We start from the raw sequence: 14,379 nt of genomic DNA, 5'->3' as shown, positions 1-14,379 counted from the left end.
CACATGAGCGAGTGCGACTATAGCTTTTGTTGCATTTATGTGCTGCCGGAAATGAAAGATCTCATGACAAGGAGAGTGGATAAAGAGATAACTGCTACAAAGAAAGGTGGGATTCCATGTTAAGAAAATAACCATTTATAGCCATTTAATGCTTGTGGCATCCTTGTATGTAATATAGCAAATTACAGCACAATAATATTCTTAACATTTTTTAAATAATATTTATTATCTTTTTAAAAGGCATTAACTGATATCAGCCGTTTCAATTTGACTTTTCCCTTAATTTAAGGTGTACATCTTGCTGTATTTTAGAATCAGCTTTCAAACGGCGTCTAAACGACTCATGTTAGTCATAAACCCCCATAATATGGATTTTTAACACCCTCTTTACACAGAAGTACGAACCTACAAGCGGGTACATGAACGCGGCATAGATTCATCAAGAGGAATGTCAGCCTCGGGAAGTAACCCTGCCTCTGATTGGGCAGAGCGAATCACGTGACCCTCTCCCAAGCGGAGTTTCCACGACAGCTGGAAGCCGAGCGGCACGGGCGCATCGCTTTCTTTGGTAAAATAATCGGAAATAAAACGACTTGAGCTCGTCTCAGCATCTCCACAGAAACCCCGGTCTGGCATGGGCGACAAGAGGAGTCCCAAGGTAAAAACCGAGTTAAAACGGGCTAATATTCAAGGTACGAGAGGGGAGCGGACACGGAAAAAAAATGGGTTTTCTCCACGGTCTCTCTCTCTTTTCTCTCTCTGCATGTGTGTGTGCAGATGATTTCCTAAATCCTGTAGGTTTACACAGATGTTTTCTACATTTCGTGCATGCAAGCTGAACTCTCTCTTGTCTCCCACCACCACCTCTCTTCGGTTATTTTTTAATTTTCTGTGTACATTTATTGTTTTTTAAAGGCCGAAGCGTCAACCGAAGCCCTCCTCCGACGAGGGGTTTTGGGACTGCAGCGTGTGCACGTACAAGAATACGGCAGAGGCTTTTAAGTGCATGATGTGTGATGTCAGGAAGGGGACGTCAACAAGGTAAGGATTCATATACATTACCTCTTTTTAAATGGCGGCTTCCCAAGCTGAGGGGGCCGTGGGGTCCCCTGGGAGTCAGCCCCCACTAACAGAATGAGGAATAATCTCACTACCACCCCTTTATCCTATTACCAATGGTGCCTTGTAAGGAGATACAGTTGACGTTATTTGACAAATTAAAACCTTATCGTTGTTAGTATTATACAGGTCAGGTAGTAAACAAACATGGTTTAGGCCAGTTCTTTTTATTGTATTTCTCATGTATGTTTTAGGTGATGTATACTAGATACTCTGAAATACGTATTGTGAAGGCTGGAATGGAACTAACAATTATTTATCTCCATCTAAAATGGTTGTATGCACATGCAGATCCTAAATGTAAATGTTTGTCTCATAAGTCCAAACCCAAATATATTCAGTTTAATTTGTTATAAAACCGAGAAAAAGCATCACATCTCCATCGTTGATGGACTGAAAACAGCATTTTTAGACATTCTGGCATTAAGAACTACTAAAAAAAAAGTGTGCAGCAATAACGAGAATTGCAATAATGTCTCTATGTTTTTAAATAACAACTACTTACTCCGTGTTTTCCTTGAACTCTACATTTTCTTTGAGCTGGGGCTTTCCTTTACTAATGAAATTCTTAGTCGCCTTATCCTCAATACGATTTTGTCGAATAATGATTAGTTTATTAGATTAAACATATCCGTTTTTGCCATAAAGAATCATGTAAAAACACCACTTTAGAGCATGTGTTCTCCCGTTCTTGGAAATAAGTCAGCATGAAAAATATAAATAAAATAATTATTTAGTCGACTAACACCAAAACAGGTGCATTAGTGTCCATGTTCTTCTCCGGGTGTTCACACACACTGACCTCCATTAAATGAGGGAAATGGATGGCTCACTGCACACACACTTCCACACTCAAACACACATCCATCTTGTTGCCCTGGAGATATTTCTAACAGACGATGGGTGAACACAAACTCACACACAAAGGTACTTCAACACACACACACACACACACACACACACACACACACACACACACACACACACACACACACACACACACACACACACACACACTGTGTTCTCGGGCCGCTACTTATCCTGACTTCAGTGATTTGAGGCAGGAAATGACTGTTATCCCTGAGTGGCTCATCAGGATGAAAACGCAACAAAGGGTGAAGGAGAGGAAGTGTAGCTCTGGGAAACAGTGTGTGTGTTACATGAGCTCCCTCTTCAATGTATCATCCTGCATTAGCACAACTTTCCCAATCATGTAACTACAACAACATCAGTGCTTTGATGCTTTTTCATAAGTGGGGTTATTTAGTGTGTGTGTGTGTGTGTGTGTGTGTGTGTGTGTGTGTGTGTGTGTGTGTGTGTGTGTGTGTGTGTGTGTGTGTGTGTGTGTGTGTGTGTGTGTGTGTGTGTGTGTGTGTGTGTGTGTGTGTGTGTGTGTGTGTGTGTGTGTGTGTGTGTGTGGTGTGTGTGTGTGTGTGGTGTGTGTGTGTGTGTGTGTGTGTGGTGTGTGTGTGTGTGTGTGTGTGTGTGTGTGTGTGTGTGTGTGTGTGTGTGGTGTGTGTGTGTGGTGTGTGTGTGTGTGTGGTGTGTAAAGGAGAGCAGCTGCCAGACAGACAGCCATAGCTCATTACTATGCAACAGCTTAATCAGATGCACTCGACATGCAAATGTTACCATGACTGCATGCCTATTGGTACACAAACAGGCACATTTCCTAATATGCGCCCCTTGATCGCACTCATACGTGCACAGTTGCTGCTCGTGCAAACAAAGCGATGTATGACACACATACTCTTATCAAAGGAGTTCAGATTATTGCTGTTGATTGTTGAGGACACTCCAGGGACTCAAAAAACAACGGCCTGCAGCTTTGCCAAGAACCTGTCTGAATCCTCGCGTCACCAAAGCCGCGACACCTTTGTCTTCCCCATCTGGGTATATTTGGGGCAAGTTGGCAAGGACACAGAATTCCACGCTTCACAGCTGACACATTTAGAAAAAGCGGTCCATGAGGAGGTCATATCTAAATGCTTTCCCAACTGCAGAAACGTTTGAAGTGTGTGTCTCGTTTTTTCCCAGAAGGCCCTAATCCTGCAGCAAAATGGCCACACAGGTGGTCGCAGCTGTTAATGACCCGAACACAACAGACAAGCGGGTTTCACTGCGAGCAAGCCAAAGGTGGTAAAGGGCATAGCACGTGCAGAATATAAATGTATGACAGGACAAATTCCCTCGCTGGTTACTAAACAAGCATGACTGAGTTATTACTGCGGAGGAATGAATTATTCCTCGACATGGAGCGTCCGCTGGTGACACCCGTCGCCTGAAGGTCACAGGTTTGACAGCCAGTGCTGGCTCGGAGGAAGAGAAATTAACTTGTGATAGGGCGGAGAAAAGCACTTTTTCCGACGGGACCGGCAAGTACATTTCAAGGCATTGGCAGAGGAAGAGGAGGAAGAGGAAGAGCTTGTAGATAGCCGTCAGGAGATAAGTGTTTTATGAAGGTGAGGCTGAGCAGATCTCGCTGCCTAAATTCCTCTGATGTGGAGAGATGATCTACTGCAGGGACTGGAAGCTGGCAGCTGATTGAAAGCAGTGAAGGCAGGGATACATCAGCAGGATTGGACTCGCTTATCGGGGGGGGAAAGGGAGTGAAATGTAAGAGAGATGGAGATTGGCACAGAAGGGGAACCTGCCGACGTTCCGCTTATTCTGTCAACGGCTCGGAAACTTTTCCAGGGAGTCAAATGTGATGAAACGCAAAGTGAGACTTGCATCTGCAGCTAATAATCTGTTAGGGAATTCACACCGGCTGCAAACGTGATGCAGTCATTTGTGCAGCAGGTTAATTAATATGGAAACATGTTGTTTTTCCTGCAGCAAGTGAACAGCTTTGAATTAAAGCCATCTAACTAGGAGCTTTGGCATCACTACATATCATGCAGCCTCATTACCTTGAGACTTTTCCGGAGAAAACGTGGGAGAGGCATCTGATCTTTGGACTCCTTTTTGAAAAGCAAAACGCTACAGACGGAATTCAGTTCAATGGCGGCTGTTTGATAAGTGCAAGGTCACAAGTTTGATCATCTGGAACACACCCGGCAGAGCGTCCTTCAGCCAGGAGGCCTCCCACTGCACCCATTATAGGCCTTGTACCGGATTAGAGTGTCACCTTAATGTTTAAATAAAAAGACGAGGCATGTGTCAGAGTTAATGCTCTGGCGTTTGGAAGAGCGGGGTTGGGCTGAAAATGTCATGTGAAGTGGTGCCGACAGACGGTAGTATTTGGCTGAGGACGGTGTTTGAGTTTTAACAGCCCGGTGTAATAGAGCGCCGTTTGTGACCTTCTCCAGTGTCTCGCCTGCACCACCTGCATCTGTTCACCCAGCTGAGCCCCTGACAAGTCGGCCCCCGCCGGGGAAACACTCGGCGTGTGCATGCTCTGCCTCCAGGAGCTTGTTCCGCAGCATTATATTTCTACGGGTCAGGACAGTGAGCGCGATCGTGTTCGGATTAGTTCTCCCTCTGCCTTTCGGCGCCCCACCTCTCCTTTCTCTCGGATATTCCGGTTTGGTCTCTTTCTGTCTCTCTCTCTCTCTCTCTCCACGAGCTGAACTTAACCTAGGGCGTCTCTCGGTGACAGATTGACTGATGTGCGCGTTGTCTCAGCTCCACCTAAACCAGCACGAGGCAATTCTGGCTCGCTGGCAAACTGTCAGCTTCTGTCTGCTTTATCGTCCTCCGCACAGGCTCGCCCTCGCAGTTCACATGCACCGCGCACACACTGAAAAGTGGGCTGTGATTGCGCAATCGGCTCGGTTGTTGTTGGTGGTGCGCACTTTTTTCCGTTCAAGTAGTTCTTCATGCCAGAAAGTCTAAAAATGCTCTTTTCAGCCTCTCAACGGTGAAGATATGATGCCGTTTCTCTGTTTTATAACAAATGAAATGGAATATCTTTTGGGTTTCAGATGTAAAAAGTCATCTTGGACTTTTAGGATCTGGGAAAGAGCAGTGATTGGTTGCAGAAGATATCTATATGAGATACTGATCAGCCTGCTGGAGCCATCTGATTAATACTAATGTTCTGTTGCAAAAAGAAAAGGACGAATCGTCTTTCATCTCAAAGTAGCTGCATTGGTAAAGTCGCGTGTAACTGCCGTGGAATACTAATATGTACATTAAAATGCTGCCTGAAGGAAGATGTTTCAGTTTTAAATGCACAGCGTGAATTAGTTATATTTCCATATCGTTCCGCTGCCTGTGCATACATGCTGCATACACTTAGAAGAACGCAGTTTTCCTTTTGGCTTTTAAAACCTTCCTTACAAATCAATTATGCTTTTTGAAACTATAGCTTCCTAGCTGCCCGTCCTTTTAAACCTTTTACAGGGTCCAAATTCCTCTTGGATCTCAACACTATCTGGTTGTTTGGCTGGTAACGTGTGGGAGGGAGGAGAAAGCTAATGTATCACCCCTCGGAGTCATCATGTGTTTTAATTCCCTTAAGCGTGAACATCTCACATGATGGTTAAAAATAATTAAAAAGATGTTGCAGCCCTGTTTAGCCCCGAGTCTCGAATAAATCACAACAGGCAACAAACTGTTGAAAGAGAACCATTTTATGAGCCATGATTGCGACTTACACTGATAACGCGTGTTATTTATATGAATACATGAATGTAAGAGGAATAATACAACACACTTAAATCACCAATCAATGTTTGATCGCCCCATCTAAATGATTACATCCTCATAAAAGTCCTCTCTGTCGCATCACACACACACACACACACACACACACACACACGAGTGTACACCAGGGACAATGAAGCTGGCTGTTATCACGTCATATGGCTCGAGATTATAGCTACGTGATAAGCTCTGTAAGAGAGAGAGGGAGAGAGAGAGAGTATATATCATCCATCTGTCTCACACACACGTATGGTGGTAGCATGTACAGGCAAGGACATTAATCACCGGGTTGGACGAGCTCCCAGAAGCAGTCTACGACCCGCTGATAGAACCCGACACACACCTAAACCTTTAACAGCGCATTAAAAAAAAGCGATTTCACAACGATGGTGTAGTCATCGCTGAGCAGTGGGAGGAGATCTGTTTAGAGAAGCGTTCTCCTGAGCTTGTTCACAGTCCATCAGCTGTCCTGTGGGATGTTTGCTCCTCACACCGTGTTCTCCACTAAAGTGAGCCAGCAGTTCTGCAGAATTCAGCCTCGTGCTGTCTTTGGGAAAACATAAGAGCTTAGATGAATGGGAATGAATGTTTGACCTCTAGTTTCATAAAAGTGTAACCATAAAGGAAAAGATTGTACTGTAAAAAATGCACGCTTTGTGAACAATTTATTTTTTAAAGCCCAAATCATAACGGATCCTTTCATACATCGCCCAGCTCGAGGATGGAACCAGTTTACATTTTGAAAGTGTAAATGCTTGGAATAAAGGACAGAGGGGCCCTGTCAGATCTAAAAACGCCTATGAGAGTGTTGAAACAAAAATCTAAATAATTTCACTGCTAATAGTTATACTCTATGGACTGCCCTATATTGCAATGTAATACTCAGTGCACCTCATATTAACAGTTTTGTGAATTGGATCGACCCTAAACTTGAATGGTTTCTCCCTTTCAAAGTGTGGAATTAAAGAAGTTGGTCCTCAAGACATAATTTACACAAAATTCATCCTTTATTTTTGAGTAAAACGAAGCAAAAAGATAGAATTATTTTGACTACAGGTAAGATCAGAGGAACATATCTTGATGGATTCTCAGCCACATACATTTAGTCCGGATTCTGTTTTGAAACCATTTTTAAAGGCAGCCCGTAGCGGTCATTAATAACATTACATTACATGTTGGATGCTTTTATCCTAAGCGACTTACATACTCAATACTGTGATCAATCCCCACAGGAGCAATTTGGGGTGAAGTGTCTTCCCCAGGGACCACAACGACATGCTGACTGCAGTGGGGTTTGAACCTGTGACCCCCTGATCGGAACACCAATCCACTGCACCACACGCCCTCCCTTATATATTAACACAAACATATAGGAACGGCTCATTTGACCCTATAGGACAACAGAAGGGATAAGTGGACGAGAGCACTTATAGTCACTTTAGGCAAGTTATTATGATAGGTCTATAAACAGACCCCCCCCCCACTGACTCTGTGGTGTTGATGACCTGTTTGTCCGCTGTGGCCCCGAGTCATAATACATTTGTTTTGTGACCAAATCTGGACCTGAGGTGATATTTCCTGGCAGCGCTGGTTCCTCGGACTGTTTTGTTGGTGGAGGAGTGAGAGGTCGGACCGGGGAGGGGGAGGGGGAGGGGGGGGGAGATAGCGTTAGACTCTGTGTTTGCAGAAGGGTCAGCCAGAGGTTTCCCCGTCAGTGAAATGTAGCAGGATGACTAGCAGCGATTGTACTTTCCAGCTCCCGCAGCACAGGGACAGTGTGCCGTTAGCTTGTGGCTACAAAGCGAAGTCACGCTTCGGCTGTTAGAAAATGGTGGAGTGTTTTGTAACGCCGCGCGGAAAGTTACTAATTTGTGATTATTTCTGACTGATATTGCGATATGACTCGTGATATTGGAGCGACTGATCAGTTTTTATCGTCCAAATAGGTTTTTTTACGTCTGTAGAATGGAAATGATATCAATTAACCTTTAACAAATACTGCGCTAACTGCGATTTGAATATTGCACTTCTTCGTCTTGCAATGTTGTTAACATTTTCCATTATTTGCACTCACGCTTTGGAAATGTTAGAATGACCAAGTGATGGATCGTGAGCAGAAGTGAACTCGAACAAATTGCGTCATAGAAAAAGCTAGGACGGGGCGATATTTCATTCCTATAAAAAAACGTTGGTAAGTTTTGACTTTTGAAAATGCTGTCTTGCTAAATAATAAATTACAGTAAATAAATACAAGAGCATTGAACACACAGACTAACACAATGTGATATGTTTTATCCATGAAGGGAAATCTTATGTTTTTTTTGATTGACTTTATTTATAACATTTTTGTTTTTGACTCAAAGATATGCGCATATCTGTTGTGCAACAAAAGCAAATTTGTAAAAATGATTCCAGTACACATTAAAGCCACGTGTGGATGACATTTTGGGATGATATGGTAGGTTGCAGATATCATTGTGACATGACATTTTCCCATGCAATGGAAACATTATTAAACTGTAGTTCCCGTTTGGTCTCCCACATGTTTTCCTCTCTACATTGAAAGAGATACAACAAAAAAGAGAGATTGTGATTATATTTTCAGGAACAAAAGCATTTGGACGTGTTTAAGTCCTCGTAACCGGTCCTCATTTCCAGCGGAGGGGTCTCCATTAGCTGCTGTGGAATAACGCAATGAGTGGAGCAAATATTGATCGGAACAAACAGTTTCAAACACGCCGTATTAATGTCCGAAAAGAATAGGGCTCTTACATTAGGCCTAGAATTTCCTGTTGGAATCAATAGACACACACACGCACACACACTCTGCTTCCAGATGGAGGCCTAAGTGCTAAGATAATAAACCGTTTTGATTGGGTTAACAGAGGCAGCTCTGTGTAGGCCTGCTGCTCTGCCTCACATCAGCTTTTCTCCTCTCTCACCTCCAGGTTATTGAGCGGGCTCTATTAGTGGAAATCTACTTCATGTCACACTTGAAGAAGGTAGAATGCACAAAAGAATGGCCTCTCGGGCGCAGCCAGTCGTAGCTTTGAATAGAGAAGAGCGGGATTAGCCTGAGGTGGCATTCCTTCTTGATCGTGCATCAAGCAAAGCACACGGCACCCGTTTGCTGCATTAATGAGGTAATGGCAGCAGTAATCCATCTGTAGCGCTATCCGCTAACAACAGGAAGTGCATGATGACATCCTGAACAGAAATAAAAAATCCCAAAGGGTTACAAACGATCGTCTTGTTGTTGTTGTTGTTGTTGTTGTTGTTGTTGTTGTTGTTTGGGGGCTGGTAACACTTGGCCTGGGGGCAGCGTGGACCTGACACGTTGTGTGTGCGAGCCTCGCAGATATCTTCTTCGTCGTGTTGCCCTGAAAGGATGTCACAGATTGCCGCAGATTGCTGGGGCTGCAGACGGAGGATTTAAAGAGTCCTCGTTTTGTTTAAAAGGTGTCAGCAGTTCCGCAGCGTCGTGCTGACAAGACAGAGGATCTCGGCATCGCCTCCCTATCAGACGCTTATGTAGGCCAAGAGACCCATTTGCATTTCACTCCAGCCTCCCAAGCATCACTGCATGTTCTGTGAAGGCGATGATAAAAAGGAAAACACAACTCTGGGAGAGACTCTTGAAGCTCTGCCCCAATTTAGGTCATCCCAGAACTGTTAACAAACAGACTCGCCCGAGAACAAAACCGGCAGCCAAAAGCTCACACATTTAGGAAGAAAGGCCATTTCTTTTTCAGCTACGTTCTCAAGCTCATGTTAAGGGTGCACTTCGTCGAGTCCAGTGCACGAGTCCTCTGTGCTTGTACTGTGTCACCCTTATAATTACGTTAAGTGCAAAAGGGCATTTTCTCCAGGAAGCACCTGGGGGCCGTTGTTTTGTAATTGCGATACTCCTCGAAGGGTTCACACGCAGGTTAGTGAATAACGCTGATTTACTGTGCCGTGTTTGAAAGCGGCTTCACTCCTAGCATGCATTCTTAAAAAAAAGAGTGCATTTTATAAGCAGCAATTTAGATAAGATATACTTTATTGATCCCAATTATTTTATAAGCAGCAATTTAGATAGGATATACTTTATTGATCCCAATTTCACACAAACTAGATGAGTTAGGAAATGTGTGGATGTGTAGCTTGAAATATGACAACAAGGCAACACACATCTTATCATGCCCTCGTGTGTGTGTGCAGCTGCTTGCATGTCCCCTTTAAAGTGTGTTTATAAAGCATGCATGAGTTTCTGATTCGTTTGCACCACTCTGGCTTTTTGGTGCAGTGTGTGCATGCTACGATGTGCATGCTACGACGTGCATAGGTGCATTCATACATACAACAGTGTCCATGTGGGAGTGTGTATGGCGTGGAAAATCGGGCGCTAGATACTAGTGTAGTCTCTCTCAACAGATGGCCTTTTCAACACACTTGCCTCTAAGCTAGGACTGTTGCCAGCCCCTAAACACACACACACACACACACACACACACACACACACACACACACACACACACACAGTGTCACAGAAATACGATCGCCGCCTCCATGCGTGCAAAGTCTTGCCAGACCGGTTGCATAATGCATCAGTTTTGAGACAGCAGGCACTCGTGGAGGAGCGAGATGTGCCCGTGAGGACGGACGTGTAGGTGTCTGAGCACGAGTTCTATTATCAGATCTGCCTTTCGAATGAAGCGTCCTGTATGAAGGCGCATCCACGTCACTAGAACATGACCTTTAGAGCAACGCAGCACAAACATGACTGTTTTGTACGTAGCCTGAAATCCAAGCCGTAGAAACCCATCATGAATAATGTGTTCACTAACACAGGTGGTAATCCAGCCGGGGATCAAGTCCACGAAGGAGTGACGACTGTGTCACGTGAAGCGCCCACAGGTGTCACACTTCATGGCTTGAGTTATTAAATACACAAACTGCAGCGCAGGAGAATCAGGTCATTCCACATTTCGGATAAACCACTACAATTCTCCCTGGGTGTGAACGTTTTTATAAAAACGTGAGTGCTGTTTTATAAAATAATTAAGTCAGTGTAATTTGCACACTTTAACATGTGTATTGCACAGAATCAGAATACTCTATTTACCCTGTGGGGGGAATGCATTATTGTAACGGTTGCTGCATTTGAGAACAAAAATACAGCAAAATAAAAATATTTAACAAACATGCGAAGTCAAAATGTGCATATTGTGCGCGCTTAAAAAAAATAGAAAGAACGGTTATGAGATTTTAGTTTAACTGCTAAATGTTTTTTAGTATGGACAGACCATGTCAATAAATACATAATAAAATGTAAAAAAGGGGCACATTTTACCACATAACATATATCAATAGTGTATAATACATCATATATATATATAATGGTGTATTCCTATTCATTATGATATTACCGTAAAAAATAAGATATTGCTATAAATGTACAGTGTGATGCGGTACAATACAGCTTTTAAAACCTCCAGACCAAAGTGCTGTACAGTCAAATCAACGTACCACCAATCACACGGCACAGCTCACACACCATAACACAAGTACAAGTAAAAAACAATAGACAATTAAAAGCAACAATCTAAAAGATGTAATATTCCTAGCTGACGTGAGTATTGTACAATTCGCAGGAAGCTCCCTCAGCTCGTGATGTTTATCACTGAGTGCTGGAACGAGTCTGAGCAGGTTCACGTCTCACAGATGGCTGAATGCGGGTTTATCCTCGGTGTGTGGAGCCACTCGCTGCCGGTGTTAAAACACTTCCGCAGCAGCAGCTTCCTAACCGACACCGACACTGATTATTGCCTCTTGATTACGGTGCTGCGCTTGCATGGAGCCATGTGCTCACTGTGATTTTCCCCCTAATTAATCTGCCTCGCTCCGTCTCTCCCCCCTCCTCTCCCCCCGGATCAGGAAGCCTCGTCCCGTCTCCCAGCTCGTCTCCCAGCAGCAGGTAACTCAGCAGTTCGTGTTGCCCTCGCAGCCCAAGAAGGAAAAGAAGGAGAAGGTAGAGAAGGAGAAGAGCGACAGAGAGCCGGCGCTCAAGAAGAACAGTCACAAGAAGATGAGGTAAAGTGATATACCGGGGACGGGGTGGTGTTTACTCCGCCACCTGACGGGAGCTTGTCATAGTGCATGAAGGGCTTCCAAAGATAAGCCCGATGAGGGTGGGAAACAGTAGGTACAAAAATCATATTAGTGTCTCGGGGATGCTCTTTGAAAAAATATCTTTCACTCATGGCTGAATCAAAGAGGAATAAGTCTATAAACAAGTATTTTGATTTGACTCCTAAGGAAGTGGCTAAGGAAATGGCTCTAGACTGCGAAATATATTGCTGCATTCAAGATTTTATCTGAGTGTCCATTCGCATATTTGTCACATCATCGCACATTATTTTTCATAAAGCTTGGTGCTCGTGTCGGTTACAATAAAGGACAGACTGCCTTGTATTCATCTGTAAGTTGTCTGTCACTAAAACAAGACCATAGATTAGAAAATACAGCTTGGTTTTTATCTCGCTCTCATGTCCATTTCCCCCCCCCCACCAGGCCGAGGTTAAAAAACATCGACCGGAGCAGCGCCCAGCACCTGGAGGTGACGGTCGGCGACCTGACGGTCATCATCACGGACTTTAAGGAGAAGGTCAAGCCCACGTCCACCGCGGCCCCCCCGCCCAGCGCCGTGGCCGCCGCCGACCCCCACAGCCAGAACGGCTCCAGCTCAGAGACCACAGAGAAGGGGCTTTCCCGCTCCTCCTCACCCAGAGGCGAGGGCAGCTCGGTCAACGGAGAGTCCCACTGAGCCCACCTCCAAACCTCCCCCCTCCACACCCATCTCATCTGCAGGCACGGTGGAGAGCTGCGCTTCACCTTCTTTTGGATATATAGGAACTGTGACCAAAACACATCACATTTAGAACGTTTAAATGATTCTTTAGAAAGCAATATGGAAGACCTTTGCTCTGTCTTGGACGTTTTTAGACATTTTCTCCTGGACAATTGTTGTAATGGAGACGGTCCTGCGCGCTGTCTGCTAGAATACTTACTAAGACAGTTTTATTCTGACGAAGAACTCCCTCAGAACTGACCTGAGATGTGTCTGAATAATCTGGACGAGCTTTAAGGACCCTGTGAGGTTTTCCTTCAGATACTCCTGCCCTTTTCTTTTTTCGAAATGTGCAGCCCACCCTTACCTTCCGTGGCCGGCAGAGTGACCTATCCTTCCCCCATGTGGAACGTTGCGCCTCTGTCTGGAATCCTACGTGTTGTAAACCCTGAATTTCGCACTCGGTGTCCCGACGCTGAACCTTCAACCTCACTGCAAAACCCTCGCTCCTGCTCGCCATTACTCCCAGCCTTTACTCGTGGACTGCCTCTGCTGCGGAGGGACTTTTTTGACGCAGCATTGCCGGGCACCATTTGGTGCTTTTGGGTAATGTTCGGAGTGGGATGTTTAGTTCAGGTAATGCTTGTTATGACTGTATAAGGGCGTCAGGCAGGTTTTGATAAAAGCCCTGTTTTATATGGTGCGGGTAAAGGTGCAGAATATGATTGTAAAGGATAATACCGGTAGTCTACACTGCCCCTTACGTCACATGTGGCTAGATAATACTATCAGGGTTTTGTTAATTCTACGTTCGCAGCCATTAATTGTGCAGAATATAAACAACAACCGCAGACCTGCATTAAGTGATTTTCTTTTTTGTACAGAATTAGCATTTCTCTAGCTAGTCTCATTGTTTTGATGTCCTCATAGACCAGTGACCATCAACTGGTGGCCCGCCAGACATTCTCATCCGGCCCGCACGGCGAGGGTGACTGTGGCGTTGGCGGAGTGGTTAGTGCGTTCGCCCCCCACACATTTTTTTTTTTTTACAACGTCTCGTGAGTAATGTGCAGTACCGGAGTCCAACAGAGAGGCAGCAGCTGCGGGGCAGCAGCTGCGGGACAGTAGACTGCGTACTGCGTAGCCTTCCCTGCCCTGAAGAAGAAGTGATCCTTTGTTAGCGTGGAGAGTCTGCTAAGCTGTATGCGCTCCGCAAACAGTACCTTACCTGAGCGTGCTCCACTAGCACCCCCCCCGCCCCCCGGTTACCAACTTCAAAATTCCGGGCTATATATAAAAATCGCTGGCCCGAGAAAGTGTCTATTGGATAAATGTTGGCCCTTGGACAGATGTAGTTGGTGATCCCTGTCATAGACCAACCACAGACTATCCATGGGCAGCAATGGGTAGTCTGTTGACAAGCTGTTGTTAAACTACCTGGTAAACATGATATCCCAGAAGATTGACGTTTACTACTAGCTAACTCGCTACGATAGAGGTGCAGATAAACCCTGAGCTAAAAATGGGCTAAATATTAGGGTTGTAAGTAAAAAAAAATGTCATTACACTTGAGTGTCGTCAAAAACACTATTGATCTTAATTTAATATTTTACATGCAGCCAGTGTGGCTCAGATTGCACTGGTAGAAGTGCTCTCATGTATGGTGATGCAGGGACTGTGATAAATGCAAATCCCGCTGTTTTGATTGCATTAAAAAAACTACAAATGTTCTTTTACTTTTTTTTTGTTGCACATAGAGTTGTGTTTTTAATAGCACG

The 14,379-nt window shown here is 44.6% G+C and overlaps 1 protein-coding gene across 1 annotated transcript; it reads left to right on the top strand.

Moving 5' to 3' along the window:
• Nucleotides 1-885: 885 nt before the first annotated feature.
• LOC117439332 (YY1-associated factor 2-like) lies at nt 886-13,369 on the top strand. The gene is made up of 3 exons (XM_034075239.2): nt 886-1,041; nt 11,689-11,844; nt 12,325-13,369. Exons 1-3 carry the CDS (start codon nt 1,007-1,009, stop codon nt 12,575-12,577), a joined length of 444 nt encoding a protein of 147 aa, XP_033931130.2. The 5' UTR covers nt 886-1,006; the 3' UTR covers nt 12,578-13,369.
• The last annotated feature ends 1,010 nt before the right edge of the window (nt 13,370-14,379 follow it).

This window comes from Pseudochaenichthys georgianus, chromosome 23, assembly GCF_902827115.2.
Source record: "Pseudochaenichthys georgianus chromosome 23, fPseGeo1.2, whole genome shotgun sequence".
In the NCBI taxonomy this organism is placed as follows: Eukaryota; Metazoa; Chordata; class Actinopteri; order Perciformes; family Channichthyidae; genus Pseudochaenichthys; species Pseudochaenichthys georgianus.
This window is presented reverse-complemented; position numbering and strand designations above follow the sequence as displayed.